The sequence below is a fragment of the Rousettus aegyptiacus genome, unplaced genomic scaffold (assembly GCF_014176215.1).
Source record: "Rousettus aegyptiacus isolate mRouAeg1 unplaced genomic scaffold, mRouAeg1.p scaffold_m13_p_9, whole genome shotgun sequence".
In the NCBI taxonomy this organism is placed as follows: domain Eukaryota; kingdom Metazoa; phylum Chordata; class Mammalia; order Chiroptera; family Pteropodidae; genus Rousettus; species Rousettus aegyptiacus.
In genome coordinates, this window is record NW_023416312.1 from 105,734,017 (window position 1) to 105,756,328 (window position 22,312).

The following is a 22,312-nucleotide window of genomic DNA, read 5'->3' on the forward strand; positions in this document are numbered from 1 at the left end:
CTACACCTGGCGGGGGCGGGGGCAACAACTGTCAGTATCAGCAGCTGGAGAGCGCACCTCGGTGCAGCAGTGGAGTTCAAGTGCAACTCCTGGCTCTATTAGAGCCGCGCAAGCGTACGGCGCTTTGCTCCTCTCGCTCGTGCCCGCGCCTCTAAACCCGCACTCCGTGCACCCCAACACGCAGGCGCATCTCCTCAAACGCTGTCCCTGCCATAGTCCCCTTTCTCTCCGTTTCGTTACCCCTCCTCTTCGAGCAGCCAGCAGGTTCGAACGGCTGTACGTGAGCGCGGCCATTGGCAGGGTCACGTGATGAGTATCCTGCTGCCCAACATGGCGGAGTTCGACACCATCTCGGAACTGGAGGAGGAGGAGGAGGAAGAGGAGGAAGAGGGGGCAACGTCGTCGTCATCACCATCATCGTCGGTATCGGGGCATGAGGACGATGAGGAAGGAGATGAGGACGGGGAGGGGGAGGAGGGCGTGCCGGCGCCTCTTCGCGTAGTGAGCGAGGAGCATCTGCGGCGATACGCCCCCGACCCTGTGTTGGTACGGGGCGCCGGCCACATCACCGTGTAAGCGAGAGGGGGGCGTAGGGTTTTAAACGCTGAAATTGGGTAATAGAGAAAGGAGTAGGTGATCGAGCGGGGCCGGTGGCATGGGGGAGGGCAGGCTGAAGAATACAGTTGCAAAAGGACACCTGGTCTAAATAGAAAAAAGCGAGAGAGACAGGTGTAAAGCAAGTGACGGTGCAAATTGCTGCACCGCCGCCAGGTAGACCGACAGTGAGGTGAAAGCTTTGGCAGCCCGGGGGACTGCAGTACCAGTGAGGCTCTCCTTCTCTGCGTGTGCTAGCAACATAGTCTTTCATCTGCAGCATGTACTAGAGGAGTCTTTCCTGCTAAATTACTGTCTAGTAGAACACGGTGACTGTTCTGATATGTGACACCTATACTTGGATTCTTCAAAGCAGAAACAAGGCGTATTTCGTGAATAGTAACCTAGAATACTCACCCACCCACATATTCATCCTTCCATTCTCCCTGTCCAGTCCTTACATGAATGAATGCAATTCTCCTTTCCATGTCGTGTCTTAATCACCCTCTCTTTGACATTCCCTAAATATCAAGACAGGAAAAGTACAAATGGCATTGCATTTCCAGTGAGGACTCTTAAATCTTATTTCCACTTTTTTTCCTTACCTGCCCTGTGGCTTTACTCAGATGACTTCCCATTTCTTTACTTTCATTTCTCTCTCTAAAATGACGAATTTCAGGTAAATGGTTTCTAAAGCCTTTCAGCCCTGAGATTATTTAAGATACCTCCAGGAGATCTTCTATGCCTTAACACTAAATATGCAAACGTTAAATATATATATGGAAAGCACCTCCCCAGAACCTAAAGATGATTTCTTGAAAATTGATAGTGACTTTTTTAAAAAATGAAATTTGGGTTAATATTTGAGAAAATTAAAGTGGGATAGACCTTACGCCATACAAATTACAAAGTGCCACACTAATTACAAAGCGTAAGAAATTGTTACCGTTTCTCTGTGTCCTGAGGTGCACGTTCTCATTTTTATGTGCTTCGCTGTTAATACTTGGAAGTTCTTCCTCTTAACTATGCTGTCTTTTACTGCACTTGCAAAATAGAGCTATTTTTTCCTATCGACTTACTTTCTGTTGTCTGAAACTTTACCAGGTACCACCTTTAACATGTTCGGTATTTTAATTTTAATATGGTTTTGTGATCTTCGCATGAAACATATTAGGAAATTTTTTGAAATTGTGCAAGTGTTTGAAGAAGCTTTTAGACTCACTTTCTGGTTAGGAATTTTTAACATTTTTTCTTGTTCCAGATATTTCGTGCATAGCCTACAATGACCAGACGCCATCTTCTCGCTCTGTTTACTTCCATTCCTTTCATCGTGAGGAGGACATTTTGTGACTCTAACGATAAATCTGGCACCAAAGGTTACTTTCATGCAGAACAGAAAAATGTTTTTATTCCAGTCTGTATTTCATATTCCAACATTCCTCCCCCTCATTATTTTCTAAAATTCAGAGACCAGAGAAAGATCAAGGAAACGGAATTTAAGTTCCGTGAAACTTACATATGGTCCGTTCCGCTCTTCACGCTACCATGGTAACGGACTTAAACAACCTATTTTCAATTAAAAGCAAAGCACTGATATTGCCACGCCCAGGCCTTTGCGATAGGTGTAATATCCCTCTCAACTTAAAAATTCTGGAATTAGGAGTGTGAAATAATAATACCAACTTTTGGTATCAGTTGAAGCCAAAACCTAAAAAGCCGCAAACCAAAAATTGAACCACTAGTAAATTTATACAGTTTGGACAATCATTTAGTTGTATTATTCTACAGCCATGCCCACCTGAACAAGCCTGATCCTGTCCCATCTCAGAAACTAAACAGGGTCAGGCCTGTTAGTACTTGGATGGGACTCCACCTGGGAAGACCAGATGCTGTAGGCATAAAAAATAAATTAAAAAATAAGGGTTTGTAAGCTAACAAGGTCTTTGCAATCTGTGAGGTCAACCAAGGCTTGCCTCGCCTAAAAAAAAAAACCCCAACAAACAAAATAGTTGTATTGTACATATTCTTCCACCTAGAAAGCACATTTGATGTCAGATGTCTGAGATTTTTAAAAAGGTTAAATGTTGAGGAGAAAGTTTTACTGGACCTTAGACTCTGGTCTTTCTATGGTAGTAAAACCATCCTTATAGCACGTAAAGTAACATCCTTGGGAAACAGTTAATCTAAATCTCTATATTCTCTATGCAGTCATTTATGCCATGGGGAATTTTGTTTCTTTTCAGTTTAAAATTTGAGAACTCAGAATATCTTAAACCCAATACTTTCCCTCACCACATTGCTATGCATTTCAGTTGCCCCATTTTTGACCTTGATACCATTCTCCTAATCTTCCAGGGTCAAGGATTTCAAATCCTTGAGTCATTTTAACTCTTGGTTCTCCTTGAATTGTCCTATGCTGGTCTCTCTCAGAATTATGTCATCATATCTTTTGAGATGTCTATTACATTTTCATTTTCTCCATTTCTGCTGGCACCATTCTGGTTTGTGTTGCCATCATCACCTCTCCCCACTCTAATCCATCCTGCATGCTTGTGCCAAACTAATTTTCTTAAAACACAGTTTAATCATGTCACTTTCCTGCTGAAAAATCTGCATTGGATCTTAATTAGGTCTGAATTCCTGTGCTTTCTTCCTCCAGCCTCTGAGGTCAAGAAGTCTCTCCACTTGTCCAAAGCTCATCATTCCACTTGTGCCTTCCATACACTTCTCTTTCAGCCTTCACCCAGATCTTCCTCTATCAGGCAGCCAGTCTCTCTATAATATGACTCCTGTCTACCTCTCTACTGTCTCAGCTTGTAAACATAGTCAGAGTCTAATTCGTTAAAAACAAAATAAAACAAAAGCATTCCGAGGCCTACGTTGTCCTTTAGCTACTGTCTAGTCTCCCTCCCTTCTCCAAATCTCTTAAGAGTAGCTACATTCGTTATATTTATTTCCTCTTCACCCCTCTGTAATTTGGATCCTGCCACCATGACCTGAGCTTGTTAAGACCCCCATGACCACTAGCTTGTTGCTCAATTAGTGAGCATCTTTTGTTCCCTATCTTTCTGGTTCCCATGGCCGCATATGGCTTCCTATTTCCTAGAGGCTTCTACTTCTAGGGGTCACAAACACAGAAGCCTTGAGAGGCAAGACAGGTCACAGAATGATGCAGCATGAGTAATGAAGAAATCTTGGTTGAACTGGAATGTATGTTTTACCTTAAGGTATTTAAATTCTGATTTAAAATTTTTTTTCCAGCCAAACAAACCTAGGAATTCTTTGGCCACTTCAGTCTCCTGGTTCTCCTTGTATTTTTTCAGGCTATTCCTTAACTGCCTCATTCATACCTTTCCTCTCTTGCCCTTTGAATACCAGTGATCTCCAGGGTTTTGTCCTCAGCTTGTTGTTATTATTATTACCTACTCTTTCAAGAATGTGTCATCTTAACTCTCATGCTTTCAATTACCTGATGTCTCTCTAATGTGTATCTCTGTACCAGACTCTGCTCAGACTCTTTTCTGCTCTTCCTCACCTTCTGGACCACCGTTATTTTAAACTCAACATATTCAAAACAGAATTCAATCTCCCCCATACACATACCCTCACATCCCCATCCCAACCCCTCAAAAATTGCTCCTATTTTCTATAGTCTTCATCTTAGTTAAATGTACGCCCACCGATCCCATTATTCGTCCTTGGTTCCTCTTTCCTACTCACACTTCTCATAGCTAAGCAATAAGCAGGTATTAACAAATATGACCTAAACTTCTCTTTTCTTCCCTACCACCAATTCCTTGATTCAGGCCCCTTTCACCATACTCACTAGTAGTCTTGCCTTCACTCTTGTCACCTTGCCATCCATCCGGCCTGCTGCTGGATTGAGATGACACTTTCCCACTTAAGAGTATTTTGTAATTTTCCCTTCACCTGCAGGATAGGATCTAAACTCTATAATATGGCAGATAAAACTGGACCCTACTTATCTATCAGCCTAATCTCCTGACATTTACCCTTACTCCTTATATTTTCCTGTTCCTAAAATGCTGTTTCTTGTCTCTTTGCCTCTGCTCCAGATGGGGCCTTCATCTAGTATTCTACTACCCACTGCCCTCACCCCAGCTCCCACACATCACCAACTCCTGCAAGTCTTCTCAGCTCCCACTAAATTATAAGCCTCACTAGCAGGAACAATTTCTGCTTCCCTCTGAATCCTCAGTGCCTGCTGCAGTGCCTGCTCTGAAGTAGACAGTAAAAGTGAGTCAAATATTGGTTCACTTTAATGATACTCAGTGTGCCCACCACAGTGCATACTATATTATAGGCCCTCAACAAATACTAGTTAGTTGAATCATGGAGAGTACTTGTGTTTCTGAGCATAGATATATATGGATACAATAATATCACCAGTCCCGATGATGTGGGGTATGGCAGAGCCTTACCTCTTGAAAGCTTTAATAAGCAAACCCTTGTGTGTCAGAATACCCGTCTAATTATATCTTGTTAGCTTTCTAGTTCCTTTAACAAGGTATTAATTTTTTAACATGCAATTAATTATAATTACATAAGAAATAGAATGACTTAACCACACTAATTGTAATTCCAGTTCTGAGATGATGATCATAAATGGATATTTGGGGATCTTTTTCCAAATTTCAAAAAAAAAAAGTATGGGTAAATGAACTCCCACCGATTGGAGGTTCTAGGAACAGAAATGATTAAATGTCTTTTGGAAGTAAGTATTAAGTGTTTCAGAAATACTATTCATCTGAATGATATAACAGTATCTATTACTTTTCTTCTTGATATTTTTAGGATAAATATTTGGATCCAGTGTATTAGAAAATTGTATCTCATGAGATTTTTAATGAACATTATAACACTTCATATTTATATGTATATATATTTATATACATGAATATATAAAGATATATTTATAGATATTAATGTATATATTCATATATAAATATGTATTTATAAATATTAATATATAAGTACATATTTATATATTAATATAGAAATATATGTTTATATATCTATGTATTAATATATAAATAAATCTATATATACATATATATAGCTTTATTTATTTATATATTTACCATTGATAGTACACCTGTATAGAAGTTAGTAAAGATGATAGGTGACTAATTCTCAAGCATTTATAAAATTTCTCATTAAAATTAAAACAAGTGAAGTTATTACATATAAAACTGAAAAAGATGGCCAAATTTGCCAGTGTATTTCTGCAAAACCTTGTAGAGCACTATAAATTTTAATATTTTTCAAATCATTGTAACTACCTGTTTTTAAGGAATTATAGTGATGAATTGTTAATTTGTATTTGTATAAGGTAAATAGATTATAAGATTTTAGGCTTTGAGAATACTTAACTTATGGTAACACTTGCTGTTTTACAGTGTGGCAAGACATGAGTCTTTCCATATGAAAGTTTAAAAGAGATTTAACAATATATTTTTTAAAATCTCTTATTAAATATAGGGCATAGATTTTCCTTTTCCTTGGTATAGTAAAGTTCAGTGTACATGCTTCACAATCACTGTTACCGTTTAAGTGCCTAGTTTTCTGGTTAAATCATGTTTCCTGTCGGTAGAATTTTACTATGCTTCGATCTGTTAAACAACCTCAATATGAGAACTTTAATTTGTGCAGGGTTTTCAAAAGCTGATGTGTAACTATTTTCACAAGAATTAGGAACTGTGAGGAGTGTAGGGAGGAAGAGAAGAGGGAAGAGCCCCACATCCTCCCTAGCACCGATCGTAGATGAGCTTGTCTAACCTCTGTGGATGTATCAATGTATCATTCTTACCAGTTTGTTTATGAAGCAGAGCTGAGGTGTTTTCAGCAGCAGCCATTTCAACATCATTCTAGTGTTGAGCGAAATGTCGTGTGTATGGTTATTTGAGCTAAGCAGTCTTTTAGCCCAAATTATGAAAGTATATTGGATCTAGTTTGCCTGTCTTTATACATTTTGAAATAGATGTATATAAGCCATAAAGGACTCTTTTAAGAAGTAAAATGATACTTTCCTTACCATTTCTACTCTACTTTTTATATTTTAGAAAAGAGAATCCCTTTTTATATTAGAGTAGAAAATGAGTAATGTGAATATAGCAAGTATTTCTTGAGGACTTGAGCACTGTGAAGCATACAGAAAAACAAAGTACAAGCCTTGCTTTACAAAGCTAACAGGAAAATCACCTCTAAGATTATGGTGTGGAACAGCAAAGAATAAAAAAATATTTAGTAACTGTTAAATTGTATAGTACATACTAGAAGTGCCTGTGAGTGTTCAGAGTAAGGGGGAATCCGTAAAGGTTTGACCATTCAAGCCGTTACGGCAGGGGTTGGAACTTGACTTGAGCCTCAAAGTCCGCATAAGATTTAAACAGGAGGGGAAACAATAGGACACATGAGCAAAGACAAGTGGCAACATGGTAGTGGCCCTCAAATGAAAGGAATCTTTATGGGAATGATTTCAAAGGAACAAATAACAGGACTTGGGACTGCCAGAATGTTAGCAACATGCAAAAAAAGATACCAAAGTCTAGGTTAGGAGAGTCAACGTGCCATTGATAGAGATGAGTAATTGAATTTCAGTGAAAGATAACATTTTAATTGTAGACATGTTTGACTTGTGCTGTTGTTATTTTGTAGCAAGATAGTCAAATGGAAATGTTCAGCATGTTGGAAAATATAAAACTGGAGATATAAATATGATGGTCATCAGCATAGGAGTAATTGTCAAAACTATTAAATATAGATGAACTGTTATACCTTCCTTAGAAAGAGAAGCACATGACTAAAAGTTAAATTTTGGGGAAAATGCAAGGAGAAGGTGAAAGAAGAGTGTTAGGAATGGTGTGACCAACAGTGTTACAAGCTGCAGAGTCAAGGGGGAAAGTTCTGAGAAGAGGACATTGAATTTATGAATAAGTAGGATAAAATGAAATTGTTCTAAATAAATTTACTGAATAAGAGATTTATTTTCAGTAAAGTGACAGTCAAACAGTGGAAAGGACAATAGCAAAGCTAAGAATTTTTAAAATAATAAAAATATTCCATACATTTGGGGGATATGTCTCTCTATATCCTCCACATATTTGGTATCTAGTAAAATAATGGCAGCTGGGAAAAGTTCAAATGTCAGCAATCTAATGGAAGGAGGAACATGTTATTAGCATAGCATCTGAAAGACACTTAGACAAGATATGGAATTGGAGCTCTACCTTAAAATGTATTATGTGTACTTTCTAAAATGAAACCTGTATGTATTTCTTTGTTACACAATAAGAATTCACTCTTCTGGAATAATGAATTAAATTCTATCTTTTTGACTTGTGATAAAGTCACTATTTAGCTAAATATGATTTAAACGAAATACATTTCTTGCTCTATTAAATATTTGTCATTGATTGCTGAGTTAGTACGTAATTGCAAATATATACAAGAATGTCAGTCTCTCAAACAGCATATGAAAGTTGCCATAAAAATTCACATGCAGGGGTATATTATCTTGTTTTTAAGTTTGGCTATACTCCTGTGCCTATGTAGGGATTTAAAGGAAATGTTATCATGAGAATGTTATTATGAGACTATTATGCCCTCATTGCATGTATGGACACCTGGAGAAGTAATGGAGTATTTTTTAATGAAGTGAAGTTCTTTTTGCAATTGCTAATTAATTTTCTCAACTATTTTAAAATATAAAATTTGTTGTTTTAAAATAATTTAAAACATTCAGGTGTAGTATTTTTATGCACAAATATGTGCCTTGCTACTAGCTGCTATTAGCATAAATAACACAAGGAGAATACGATAGTTCCACATAGAGTTTTAATAGGACATTAGATTCTTACCATGTCTTTAAAGTGATCCCAAGACCAAAAATCTATAAATCAATTGACTGAAACAGTACAGCAGGTTATTATTTAACTTTTTATTAAACATCTACTAGATTCCATTATGCTAGTCCTGGAAGATAATTAGGTAAGTAAACAGTAGTTTCTGTTCTCAAAAAACATAAAATAGGCCAAAAAGAACTTACGGAGCATCATTTAAATTTTGATTCCCCCTTACTAGATATATAATTTTGGGCAAGTCATTTAAGTGATTACTTTTTGAAAAAATTTTTTCTGAGTGTCAGCTTTTTTTGTGTGTAAAACCTCTCTCTTGCTGGGTTATAAAGTCTAGATGTGCTTACCTAGTACAGTATCTGGCCCAGGGAAAGTTGGTAGTTCCTGGTAACTATTACTATTACTACCTACTTCAACAAGGCGTTCTCAGTAAATGTTAGTAGTGTCTTTTCTTTTTTGCCAATAACCCATCAATCACTAACATATTGTAGTAAGTATGATATATAATCTAACATATAGGAATTGACCTTTATTATAAGCCTTCTGAAATCCACAAGTAAGTGAATGAAGGCTTATAAAATTCATTTTGACATCCTAGTACAGATTTAAATCAACATACTTGAAGAGTCAGAGCTTTCAAAGTTGGGATCTATTTTCTCAAAATTGGTCGAATATATATATGTAATATATATTATATATGTGCCATGCAAAGGGATCAACCTTTGAGTTTCTGAATAGTAATTGATCATAAGTTGTCAAATTATATCGTTCCAGAGGTTTTATTAATTTTTATTTGAAAAATTTTCATAAACGCACATACTACCCATCAACCAATTCCAACAGTTCTTAACTCAAATGGTGTTTAAAAGAAACATTTCAGTCAAAAACTATATTCTAGCTCTATATCAGTATTTCTCTAATTATTTTTAATCCATGTCATGGATCTAGTTAGAAGCCCACTTTTACATTTGTTCTTTAAGTTTCTTTTACTGTTAATTTGGATTAATAGTCATAAAATTATTACAGATGTCATAAAATTATTTTTAGGTCATGTTTTTAAAATCACAACAGCAAAAGAAAAATGCTTTGTAATTTCTTTTAAAAACTGGGAGAGAGTTAAATGTGCTGTGTAGAATATATTTTGTTCTTTGTTTTTAAGGTTTGGCTTGAGCAACAAGTTTGATACTGAATTTCCCTCAGTTCTAACAGGGAAGGTAAGTGAGAATTTGCTTTGAAGTTTTCAATTTTAAAATCATTATTTTATGGCTTACTCAGTGTTATGAAACCTAATAAGAAGCCAAGGCATTTGGAGCCTGTGTCCTTAGTGACTGAAATCTGTTGCCATGACTACTAGCCTATAACTGTTTTTTTTTCATGGGCCATTTATGCCACCCATTATTTACTTAGTGGTTCAGTTTTCAGTTTTGCCTTTTTTTCTCAGCCCTCGTAGCTATAATTGTTTTCATTTATTTAGTAATTTCCAGTGTTTTTAGAGTGAACAAAGTTATCATTGTTTAATTTTATATCCCTCTTTTTTAAAGTGTCCTGTGATCTGATTTGTTATATATCAAAAAAGTCAAGGTTTTGGTGTTAGACATTTTTCTGACTTTTAGATTGTTTGAACTTCTAAAATTGGACTCACTGCAATAAATTATTACATTTCTGTTCCCCGGCCCCTGTACATTCAGTACTACATTGTAATAATTGAGGTTCAGTAGTCAGACTTTCTAGGATTTGACACTTTGCAAGTACCTCTTACAAAAGCGATGTTCTGACTCCGGCAAAAGGTGATTTACACCTATTTTTCACTAGAGGAAACTGTAGATGAAGAAAGAGAAAGGCCATTGTATTACAAAACACTCAGTTACCAACCATCACTTGGTGGTGGCTTAAGGTGTATTTATTTTCTCTTTCTTGGGATGATTTCTCTGGCAGGCCATGTTTCGTTTGTGTAGGTTATTTTGCATTAGTAAAAGGCTTCTCTGGTGACTGAGAGGAAGAAACAAAAAAATTTTGCAGGAATGGAATTCTACATAGCTTTCATGCCTCAGCTAAGCAAAATTGCAGAGCGCATTCAGGAAACCTGAGAAGCCGTTTTGACAAGCTCTGTGGCTCGGTATTTTGTGTTTGTTATGTGTTAATGCTTTAAACACAAATTAAAAGGTAATGTTTTATGTTAAGTGCAGAAAATATTGTTTCCACCGTTTCAGCAAATTTAACTCCTCCTGTCATGATAGAAAATATCAAACAGGTGTATACACACAGATTCTGGTGAGCAGAAAAGAAAAGAACCATGCAATTTTTTAAATTTTCATTTAATTATTAGTTTCAAGTATACAGTACATTGGTTGGACATTTATGTAGTTTGTAAAACGACTCCCTAAATTGCTCTTTCTCTCCTCTGGCCTCCACCTAGCCATCACATTACTGCTGATTGAGTTCCTTATGCCGAGCCCCCCATCCCCGTGACCCTCCATCAACTACTAATTTGTACTTCTTTAACTCTTCACCCCATTCCTCCAGCCCCTCATCGCCCTCCCCTGTGGCTGTCATCAGATTGTCCTCTATATTTGTGACCCTGTTTTTGATTAGTTTTTTCTTTTTGTTCCTTAGATTCCACATATAAGTGAAATAATATGGTATTTATCTTTCTGTCTGACTTATTTCATTCATTACACATACCCTCTAAGTCCATCCATGTCATTGCAAGTAGTAGGATTCCATTTTTTTAAATGGCTGAGTAATACCTCATTGTATATATGAACCATAACTTCTTTATCCAGTCGTCTGTTGAGGGGCATTTAGGAGCTTCCATATCTTGGCTCTTGTACATTGTGCTGCCATGAACCATAGGGTGCATAGATCTTTATGAATTATTGCTTTGGTTTTCTTTGAATAAATACCCAGAAGTACAATTGCTGGGTCAAAAGGTAGATCCATTTTTAATTTTTTGAGGCACCTCCAGACTGTTTTCCATAGCGGCTGTACCCATTTGCAATCCCACCAACAGTGCACTAGGGTTCCCTTTTCTGCACATCCTTGCTAACACTTGTTCTTTGATTTATTGATGATAACCATTCTGACAGGTGTCAGGTGATGTCTCATTGTGGTTTTAATTTGCATTTCTCTGATGATTAGTGACTTTGAGCATCTTTTCACATGCCTGTTGGCCATCCGTATTTACTCTTTGTAGAAATATCTATTTGAGTCTTCTTCACATTTATTAATTGGATTGTTTGTTTTTCGTTGTTGTTGAATTGTATGAGTTCTTTATATGTTTTGGATATTAACCCGTTATCAGATATATCATAGGCAAATATCTTCTCCCATTTAATAGGTTGTCTTTTTGTTTCGTTGATGGTTTCCTTTGCTGTGCAGGAACTTATTAGTTTGATGTAATCCTTTCTGTTTATTTTCTCTTCTGTTTTCCTTGCTCAAGGGGACATGTCTGAAAAGAAAATACTAATAGCAATATCAGAGAGATTAATGCCTATTTTTTCTTCTAGAAGTTTTATGGTTTCAGGTCTTACATTTAAGTCTTTACTCCATTTCGAGTCTGTTCTTATATATGGTGTAAGAAGGTGGTCGTTTCATTTTTTTTTTTTGCATGTATCTGCCCTATTTTCCCAGCACCATTTATTAAAGAAACCGTCTTTATCCCATGGCATATTCTTACCTCCTTTGTCATATATTAAGTGAGCGTATAGATGGGGATTATTTCTGGGCCACCTGTCCTGTTGCATTGATCCATGTATGTCTTTATGCCAGTACCATGCTGTTTTGATTACTGTAGCCTTGCAGTATAGTGTGATATCAGGTAGTGTGATCCCTCCAGCTTTGTTCTTCTTTCTCAAGATTGCCGTGGCTATTCAGGATCTTTTATGGCTCCATATAAATTTCAGGATTATTTGTTCTAGCTCTCTGAAAAATGCCACCACCATTTTGATAGGAAACGTATAGATAGGGAGCGTATAAAGGGATCACATTCAATCTGTAGATTGCTTTTAGTAGTACGAATGTTTTAACTGTGTTGATCCTTCCTACCCATGAGCAAGGTATGTGCTTCCATTTATTTGTATCATCTTCAGTTTCTTTTTTCAATGACATAATTTTCTGAAAACAGATCTTCTACCTTCTTGGTTAATTTGATTCCCAGGTATTTTATAGTTTTTGACGCAATCGTAAATGGGATTGTTTTCCTAATTTCGAAAGTTCATAATTGGTGTATAAAAATGCCACTGACTTCTAAATATTTATTTGTAACCTGCTACTTTACTGAATTCATTGATCAATTCTAACAGTTTTTTGGTGGAATCTTTAGGGTTCTCTGAATCATAGAATTTTATAAAAGAAATAAAAGCTTCTGACCCTTAGCTTGACACAATTAAATGGTGTTTAAATATTTGATAGTTGCCAGAGGGGAGGTGGTGGAGGGATGGTTGAAAAAGGCGAAGAAATGTAGTAAATAATAATGTGATAACTTTGCAATGTAGCAGATTGTTACTAGACTTAGTGTGGTGAGCACATTGTAAGATACAGAAATGTCGAATCACTCCGTTGTACACCTGAAACTAGTATAAAATCGTATGTCAACTATACTTATTTTTTCTAAATCTGAATTCTCATTTTTAGTAACTCGAGTATTTTAGTTTTCAACTTGTACATGTTAAGAGAGTACAAATCGAGACATATGTGTTAAATGTGTAAAGCATTGGTGAGGAAGAAGGAAAATTGCCACAGTTTAGAAATGTTTTGTTAATTCATTTCCAGAAGCATGTAATGAAAGACAGATTTTATAACAAATGTTATGTGCCTAGCATATAAATTTTTAAACAAAAAGCAAGTTTTACTTTATGGTCTAATTCATTTCTGGCTTTAGCCTTACTCTTTTATGTGTTTTTTAAAGCTGTAATTGTACACTTTTAAATAAAAATTTAAATTAAAATTTTACTTTTTAAATAAACATTAAAATTCTATTTACAATCACTTAAATTTTTAAATGTACAGATTTAATAATCTTATGATATACATGAGTTTATATCAAAATTTGCCATGTTTTACACATGTGTTAGTGTTTCTGGATACACAATTTATAGTGAATTGATAGTAATGTTGTATTACAGATTTGAGTTAAATGCATATTTTCCTCATTTTAGCTTCTGTTTGGTTGTTCAGTGATTCACTAAGTAAACAAGTTGAATATCACTGTTTTAGAGGTAAATCTTAAGATAGCAATGTGGTACCTCATTTTTAAGAAGAGCATCTTTTTTTTGCAACAGAGAAAACACTTTATTCCTGCCTGACTTCCTTTTTCAAAGCATTCCACTCAGGAGGTTCTTTCTAAGGTATAATTTCCATTATCTGTGAGGTATATAAAATAAAGACTTTTATTCTCATTTGATAGATGGGAAACTAAAACTCAGAAAAATTAAATGAGTTTGCCTAGGATTTTTCATAGCTAATAAGTAACTAGAGTCCAGATCTTGATTTATTGTCTAATGTGCCTAGCCTGTTAGTGTTTACTTAGTTTCCATTATAAGCCATGATTCTCTTAATTTACTTTCTTATTTGACTCTGAAATTTAGTCATTTAATTGGAATTCTTTTTTACCTTCACAATTTCACAGCTATTGTTGGTTAACATAGTAGGAAGAAAATCAATCAAATTTATTGGTGAAGCAATTAACCTTATTGGGTGGAATGAATGAATCTAATAAAGCTAATATAATTAACATTTTATTCATGATGGTGCTGAATTCTGGTCATGTATCTAACATCTGCTAATAAATGTACGTTTCATAGTGTTAATTTTAAGACATGTCTTTTAAAAGACAAAAATAATAAATTGATTAGTATAATTTTTATTTGGAAAAGTTGCAAAACTCTATATTTTTGATACCAAACATGTTGATCGATTTTTATTTTACAGCAGCATCTTTTTCCTAAGAAGTTTGTAAGTTTTGCTTGCATAGCCAGATGCTGGACTTTTTCCCCCATAGAGTTTACAATCTGATGGCTTTCTAAATCAAAGGGAATAATTTTTGTGATTTAAAACTATAATTTCCCTGAAAGTGAACTATCTTTAGTGTACTTTTGAATTGTTTAACCTTCAGGCAGAATTTTCTGTACAAATCTAATTATGCCTGTCATGCTCTTGCCTTTGTACTGACTTTGTCATTGTTTAGAGAAAAGTATAAGCAGCCACTTCCGGGAATAGGGGGAGTGATTAAAAATATTAAATTTATATAAGGGCCTTTCAACTCTCAAAATTTAATAGCAGTCACAAGCCCGTTTTATGCTGAATATTGAGACCAGTTTTTAAACACAGAGAGACTCATGAACATGGACTATACACTAGTGGTTATCAGAGGGTAGGGGGGAGGAGGGGAGGTAGCCAGGGTAAAGGGGGTCAAATATGTGGTGACAGAAAGAAATCTAACTACGGGCGGTAAACACACAATGCAGTATATGTAAATATACGCATGTGTATATGTATGTGTACATACGTATATGCATATATGTATAAATGCATATCACATACATGTATACATGTATATGTGTATACATGCATTTATACATATATGCATGTATACATGTATGTATATGTACATATGTTTATATACATACATGTATATGTGTGTATGTTTTACTGTTAAATAGTACACCTGGCAATGGATTTCATTAACCAACATCACCGTAATAAATATTAATTAATTAAAATTAAATAAGTTTTTGAACAAGACCAGCTTTTGAATGTAATCACTCCTCGCTGTCTTTTGTTAGTGTAGTTTTCCAGGGAGACAAGGTTCGAGAGTTACCTTTTTAAAAGTAATCCAGGAATATTGCCAAGGTCTAATTTTAATTACATTACCTCTGGCAGTTTCTAGATTGATATTGTTATGTCATGCTTCTAGTGTTACTCAACTTCTGTTCAAAGTAAGTGGAGGCTATAAACAATTTTGCCTTAATATTGAGAATATTTGGTAAAAAAAAAAACCCTGCTCAATATGGGTATCCTTTACCACAAATTTTATTGTTGTCGTATTAGTGTTGGTAATTTCAGAAGATTGTTTTTGAACATCAGAATAAGTTCTATAAACATGAAATTGTATTATTTTGCTTTCAAATGCCAGCCAGGAGTATGTAATATATATTTATAGGAGAAGCTAATGAAGAAATATATTTAGACATGTGTAATTCCTTATCGTATTCGTAGTAAGACACACATTTTCTTCAGGTTTAGCGATCAATAGTGGCTAGCTGCCCGCAAACTGTTAAAGATTATGCGCTTGTTGCAGGTGGCCCCGGAAGAATTTAAGACCAGCATCGGCCGCGTGAACGCGTGCTTGAGAAAGGCTCTCCCAGTCAATGTGAAGTGGCTGCTGTGTGGCTGTCTCTGCTGCTGCTGCACGCTGGGCTGCAGCCTGTGGCCTGTTATCTGTCTTAACAAAAGAGTGAGTAATGATTTTTATTGTGTAACAACAATAAGAGCTGATATTTGTTAAATTCTTGCTATGTACCAAGTTCGTTGTATAATTTCATTCTCATAACAGTGCAATCCTCATTCTAGAGATTAAATCATCTGTCCAACTTTTATCGATACTTTGTCACTTATCGTAGATTCCCATCATTTTAAAGAAGTGCGGTGTTAGTGGAGTACTTAAAGAAACATAAATGTACCTGGGCTACTTATTCTTTTAACAAAACCTGAAGCAGTGATTTAAAGCATTTCCAAGCTACAGGTATATGGGAGAGCTTGATCTGATTTGAAGAAAGGCCGAAGTGAGAGTGACTTGCAAAGTTGGCGTGGGGTGGGAATCCTGCTTAGTTTTGGACATGAAACAACATTCCAACATGACATAGCTAGTTAATGAATTTAAGACTATGATCTTAATCTCATCTTTTTAAAAATTTATTTTACTCTTCAGATGTGTTTTCCCCAGTGCGAAGATATCTTTAAACTTTTTAATTGATGCCAATGAGGAAATTTAATGTATTTTACCTAAATTTCTTTTTCCTGTACTACAATGATGATTTCATTTCAACTTTTAAATAATAATTAAACTACTGAACCATATTCAAAATCACAGCACCTTGTGTAGGTATAATTAGTGGTGCAGTGATTTCATGAAGGCCAAAAATATTCCCAAGAAGTACTTAATATGTTTTTCTTTCTATCTTTTCTCTTGCCCTCCTTAATGTCTGCTTCAAAAAGACAAATAATGAAATACCGCCATTCCTATAGCTTTTTGAATGGAAAAGTTAAACATTTTGTTGATTCCCTTGGTAACTGTTAGTAGCTTAGAGCTTTACTTTCAATAGGGCTTAGTTTATTGTTTGTCATAGAATGCACAGTGTTCTCAAATGGCTTTCTATAAGTTAAAAAATAATAATTTCTTTCCCAAATTTTCACGTTTGTCTTTTAGAAGTTACAAATCTATAACTCCTATCTATCCCCATTATTTTTAAAGCCTCAATGCGCATTAATTCTGATTTGGATTTTCATCATACAAATACAGCCAATTTCAATTACTTAAGAATGGATTTTTTCATTTGAATGTTATCCAGGGTCTAACATTTTTTCTGATGAACTGTTTACTCTTGGCATATTTATTAACACCTGCACTACAGAGTCTGTAATAGAGAGAAGCAATAGGCCTTTAAGGTGAGATTTTATGCTTGTCTGGCTGTGTTTGCTATTCATTGGAGGCTACAGTTTCCCCTGTGTCCTTGTTTTTTCTGGCCTATTTTCTTTGGATTTTCCTAGAGACTTGTTAGATACCATCTTTCAGTTGCATTCCTGTGTTATAATGTAGAAGCCTTATTGATGTAGTGGTAAGGTTTTGGGGCACCAAGACCATTCTATAGTATTGTGATGTGGCCTAAGTGTTTTAGTGAGCCTGTGCTCCTGGGCTCTCCATCAAGAAGCACTTCTCAGTTTTCTTTCGTTTTGTTTTCCCCTTTAGGTGGGACAAGAAGGCTAGGGAGTGCTGGAGTTGTGTATTTCCCTTCCCCAAGATTTGTTAGGCTCTGGTAAAAACCTCGATAGGTTGGGCTCTGGTACAGTGGTTTCTCTTGAGTGTAGGCTTTGTTATGAACAGAATGTTCTGGGCATATTTGGAAGTGTTTGCTTTTCCCCTACTGCTGGAAGGATTAGAGGATTTTTCTCCATCTGCGGTGAGAACCTGATAGGGCTCCATGTAATAAAACTCATAAAGATGTGGATGTCTCCTGCAAGACCAGGCCCCCTCACAACTTTTAACTCTGAAACTTATCGCCATTGAACTTCCAACAATTCATCAATTAATGTTCAAGTTCTGCTACCCTATTCTTGGTTCTCACAATTTCTCTCTCCTGCATTTCTACTCTGGTAAATTGTGCTTGTTTGTGTTCATCTGTCTGTCTTTTCAATTTGGGAGGCGATGATGTGTCCTGTGACCTCACTTCTCTGACATATCTAAGAGGAGTTGTTGCTTTTCAGTTTCAGAGTTTTTTCCTTGTTGTGCAGGTAGGAGAGACAATTTTCAAGCTCCTTACATGCCTGAATGGACCTCCTTCATTTTTAAGTTAATTTGATGCATATGGGGTTGTTTGCTAACAGTATTTTTCATCGCTTTCAATTTGTTGTTCCGCTGTCATCTGCCTTATGTCGTTTCACAAGTCAGCCATTAATCTTATTGTAAATTCTTTGTAAGTGATGAATCATTTTTCATCTTTCTGTTTTCAAGATTTTCTATTTTTTCCATGGCTTTCTATTTGTATTGTGACGTCTCTACTATAAATCTCCTTGAGTTTATCCTACTTAGAGTCTCTCGAGCTTCTTGGATGTGTAAATAAATATATTTCATTAAATTGGGGAAGTTTTCAGCTATCTTTTCATTGAATTTTTCTTCCGTTTTACTCTTGCTCATGTCTTTTTCCAGTACTCTCAATATAGGTGCATTGGTATACTTAATGATGTCTAACGTTTCTCTGAGGCTGTGTTTAGTTTTCATCATTGTGTTTTCTTTGTGCTCTTGATATTTTGTAATATCTTTTGATCTATCTTCAAGTTCATTGATTATTCTTCCACTTCAAATGTACTTTTGTGCCTTTATACTGATTTTTTCCGTTATCGTACTCTTCAACTCCAGAATTTCATTTGGTTCTTTTTAATTCTATCTCCTCGTACATATTCTCTAGTTAATGAGACATTGGCATCATAATTTCCTTTAATTCTTTTGTACTTCTGAATTCCTTTTTTTGTGCATGTGTCCTCCTTGCTGTGCGCATTTAAAGTTACTTCTAATCCATCTTTGCTTCGTTTCCAGGCTCCTATACCTCCATAAGAAGATTCAGCAGTCAGCCTCTAATTTTTTGAGTTTATTCCTTTCCTTTCAGTGTGGGATCATCTATCATGCAGAAACTCAATATATTTTTGGTCAGCTGATGACATTCTTTCTGGATTTCTAGTATGCACTGGATTTTTTGAAAAGTTTCTATTGTGGTAAAATACACATAACATAAAATTTAGCATTTTAAACATCTTTAAGTGTACTATTCAGTTGCATTAATTATATTCACAGTGTTGTGTAACCATTACCACTATCTATTTCCAAATCTTTTCCATTACCCCAACAGAAACGTTTTAGCCATCATAAGTAATAACTCCTTGTTTCCCCTCCTCTCAGACTCTGGTAACTTCTAATCTATTTTCTGTCTCTACACATTTACCTATCCTAGATATCTCATGTAAGTAGAATAATTCCATATTTTTCCTGGCATTATTTCACTTAGCTTATTTCTCTTAGCATAATGTCTTCAAAGTTCATCTATATCATAGCATGTTTCAGAACTTTATTCCTTTTTATATCTAAATAGCAGTCCATTCTATGTATATACAATATTTTGTTTCTCCACTCATCTGTTGATGGACATCTGAATTCTTTCCACCTTTAAGTTATTATAAGTAATACTGCATTCACCATTGCCCTACAAGCATCTATTCAAGTCCTTGCTTTCGATTCCATTGGGAATATACCTAGAAATAGAATTTCGGAATCATATGATAATTGTCTAGCTTTTTGAGGAGCCACAAAACCATTTTCCATCAGAGCAGTACCATTTTACATTCCCATAAGCAATGTACAAGGATTCCAGTTTGTCCAGATCCTCATCAGCATTCATTATTTTTCATTTTATTAATAATAGCCACCATAATGGGTGTGAAGTGGTATCTCATTGTGGTTTTGATTTACATTTCCCTAATGGCTAGTGATGTTAAGCATTTTGACATTTGCTTATTGGTCATTTGTATATCAGGCACTTTGCCCATTTTGTAACTAGATTGTTTATTATTGAGTTGTGGGAGTCTGTATATTCTTCTTATTAATCCTTTATGAGATATATGAATTGCAGATATTTTCTCCGATTCTGTAGATTGTCTTTTCACTCTCTTCATAGTGTCATTTGACGCATACAAGTTGTTAATTTTGATGAAGTCTAATTAAACTATTTTCCCCTTTTTTGCCTCTGCTTTTGGTACCATATTCAAGAAATTATTGAAAAACCTAATGTGAAGATGGTCTCCTATGTTTTCTTCTAAGGCTTTTATAGTTTTTGCTCTTATGTTTAGTTCTTTGACCCATTTTGAGTCAATTTTTGTATATGCTGTAAGTTTAAAATCCAACCTAATTCTTTTGTAGATGGTTATCGAGTATCCTTACAGCATTTGTTGAAATGACTGTCCTTTTCCTCTGTTGAATGGTTGGCACTCTTGTTGAAAATCAGTTGACCGTATCTTCGATAGTTTACTTCTGGGCTCTCTATTCTGTTCCAGTGGTCTATATGTCTATCTTTATGCCAGTAGCGTATTTTTTTTGGTTACTGGTGCTTTGTAGTAGGCTTAGAAACCAGGAATGTAAACAAATAAGAAAATTTGTTCATTTTCAAGATTGTTTTGGCTAATAGGGGTCTCTTGAGATTCCATATGAGTTTTAGGATTGGTTTTTCTATTTCTATTGGATAATATTGTCATTTTAACAATATTAAGTCTTCTAATCTATGATATCAGGATGTCTTTGCATTTTGGTCTTTAATTTCTTTCGGCAATATTTTATAGTTTTCTGTGTACCAATCTTTCACCTCCTTGCTTAACTTTATTAAGTACGTTATTCTTTTTGATGCTATCGTAAATATAATTATTTCCTTAATTTCTTTTTTGAATTGTTCACTGTTCTTTAGAAATACACCTGAATTTTGCATGTTGATTTTGTATCCTGAAACATTGCTGAATTTGTTAGCTCTGACAGACTTTTTGAAGATTCTTTAGGGTTTTCCACACATAAGATAATTTCACCTGTAAACAGAAATGATTTTACTTCTTTCTTTCTGATTTGAATGCCGTTTACTTCTTTTCTTGCCTTACTGCTCTGTCTAGCGTTTCCAGTAACACATTGAATAGAAGTTGCAAAGGCGACCATCGTCTTCTTCCTGTCTTAAAGAAAAAGCGTTCAGCCTTTCACAATTAAGTATGATGTTAAGTCTGTGGATTTGTTTTTAGCTCAGATACAGGGAAGGTAGGATCTGCTAATATTGACCATTTGTCAAATCCACCCAGTATACATCTGCCCTAGGAAGCTGGGAAGATAGAAACTGCCACTCAAATGTCAAGCGAAGTGTATGAGCTCTGACACAACACAGGTGTGTGTCAGAAAAGGGAACCGCACTCTTCACTAGCTGTCCTGCCAGCTTTGCAGAAGTTGGGGGTAGAGAAGTGGGTGCAGCCTTGCTGTTACCACCCACTTAATATAGGCCTTCTATAACACAGAGCTGTGGAAAATGGGATCTGCCTATTTTGACCATCTGACAAAACTACCCAGAAGAGTTATTTGACTCCAGGGAGTGGGAAGATGGGGAGAATACCTCCCGCTTAGATCCCAAGTTTGCTACACAGTTCTTTCAAGGGTAGAGTAGTAGAGATATGGGTAAACTGCCTAGCTCTAATGCCAAGGTCTCCCATTGTGCTTACCTATTTTCTATAGAGTCCATTGATCTGTTCTCGATCTGTTGTACACTCTTTGAGAAATCTCAAGAATATTTGACTGACTGTCCTTGCTACTGTTGTAGCCACCAGTCCCCGAGAGACACGCGGACCACCAGAACTCAGTGAGCGAGTTATAGGAAACACTCTTTATTCGGCCAGCTGGGTCTGCCAGGGGTACGCAGACCCCAAGTTAGGCAGCCCCGAAATGTAGAGGTACAGGGTTTTTAAGCCCAAAATCCCGTTCTTCATTCCGTCTCAACACAAAGGGCTATCTTTCTTCTATTCCCTAGCTGTCAACTCACAGGTCAGGTGCGTAAGCGGGCGTACAGAAGCAGAAAGCTCGTTTAGAAGGTCATGTTCCCGTAATCAAAGACCTACGTGCCCATAGCCATAGTCAAAGAGTAATTTCCAGTAAGAGTCAATTTTTGAGCCACCACATTGCCCGCCGGCCTTAGCAGGCAATCAAATCTTTGATTCTTCATAGAGAATTTGCCTATGGCCTCGATTCTGTACTACTAAAAGACTTACAGAATGAACTCTTTTTCTTATATCTGTAAACAAGAAATTAAGGCAACATGGGCCAAAAGTCAACAAGAGGAGGAGGATGGTAGCGGGTCTAGCTACAGCAGATAGAAGGGTTGTCAGCCATGGTGACCAACCGAACATCCTATGAACCTAGTTATTTGATTCCAGTCCCTGTCTTTCTCCGGTATCTAACTATCTCTGTACTAGTCGTAAGCTTTTTCTACTTATTCCAGAGTTATTGGCATAGAAGCAACAGGTTTCACTTAGAGCCATACCTCGTCTATCTTGTTCTA

The 22,312-nt window shown here is 36.0% G+C and overlaps 1 protein-coding gene across 1 annotated transcript in view; it reads left to right on the forward strand.

The window, feature by feature from the left end:
* Nucleotides 1-231: 231 nt before the first annotated feature.
* CHIC1 (cysteine rich hydrophobic domain 1) overlaps nt 232-22,312 on the forward strand; it is a 116,949-nt gene continuing 94,868 nt past the window's right edge. Inside the window, exons 1-3 of the mRNA XM_036226764.1 lie at nt 232-572; nt 9,631-9,685; nt 15,769-15,924. Coding sequence (XP_036082657.1) covers nt 310-572; nt 9,631-9,685; nt 15,769-15,924 — 474 coding nt within the window. The 5' untranslated portion in view covers nt 232-309. The remainder of the gene's footprint in view (nt 573-9,630; nt 9,686-15,768; nt 15,925-22,312) is intronic.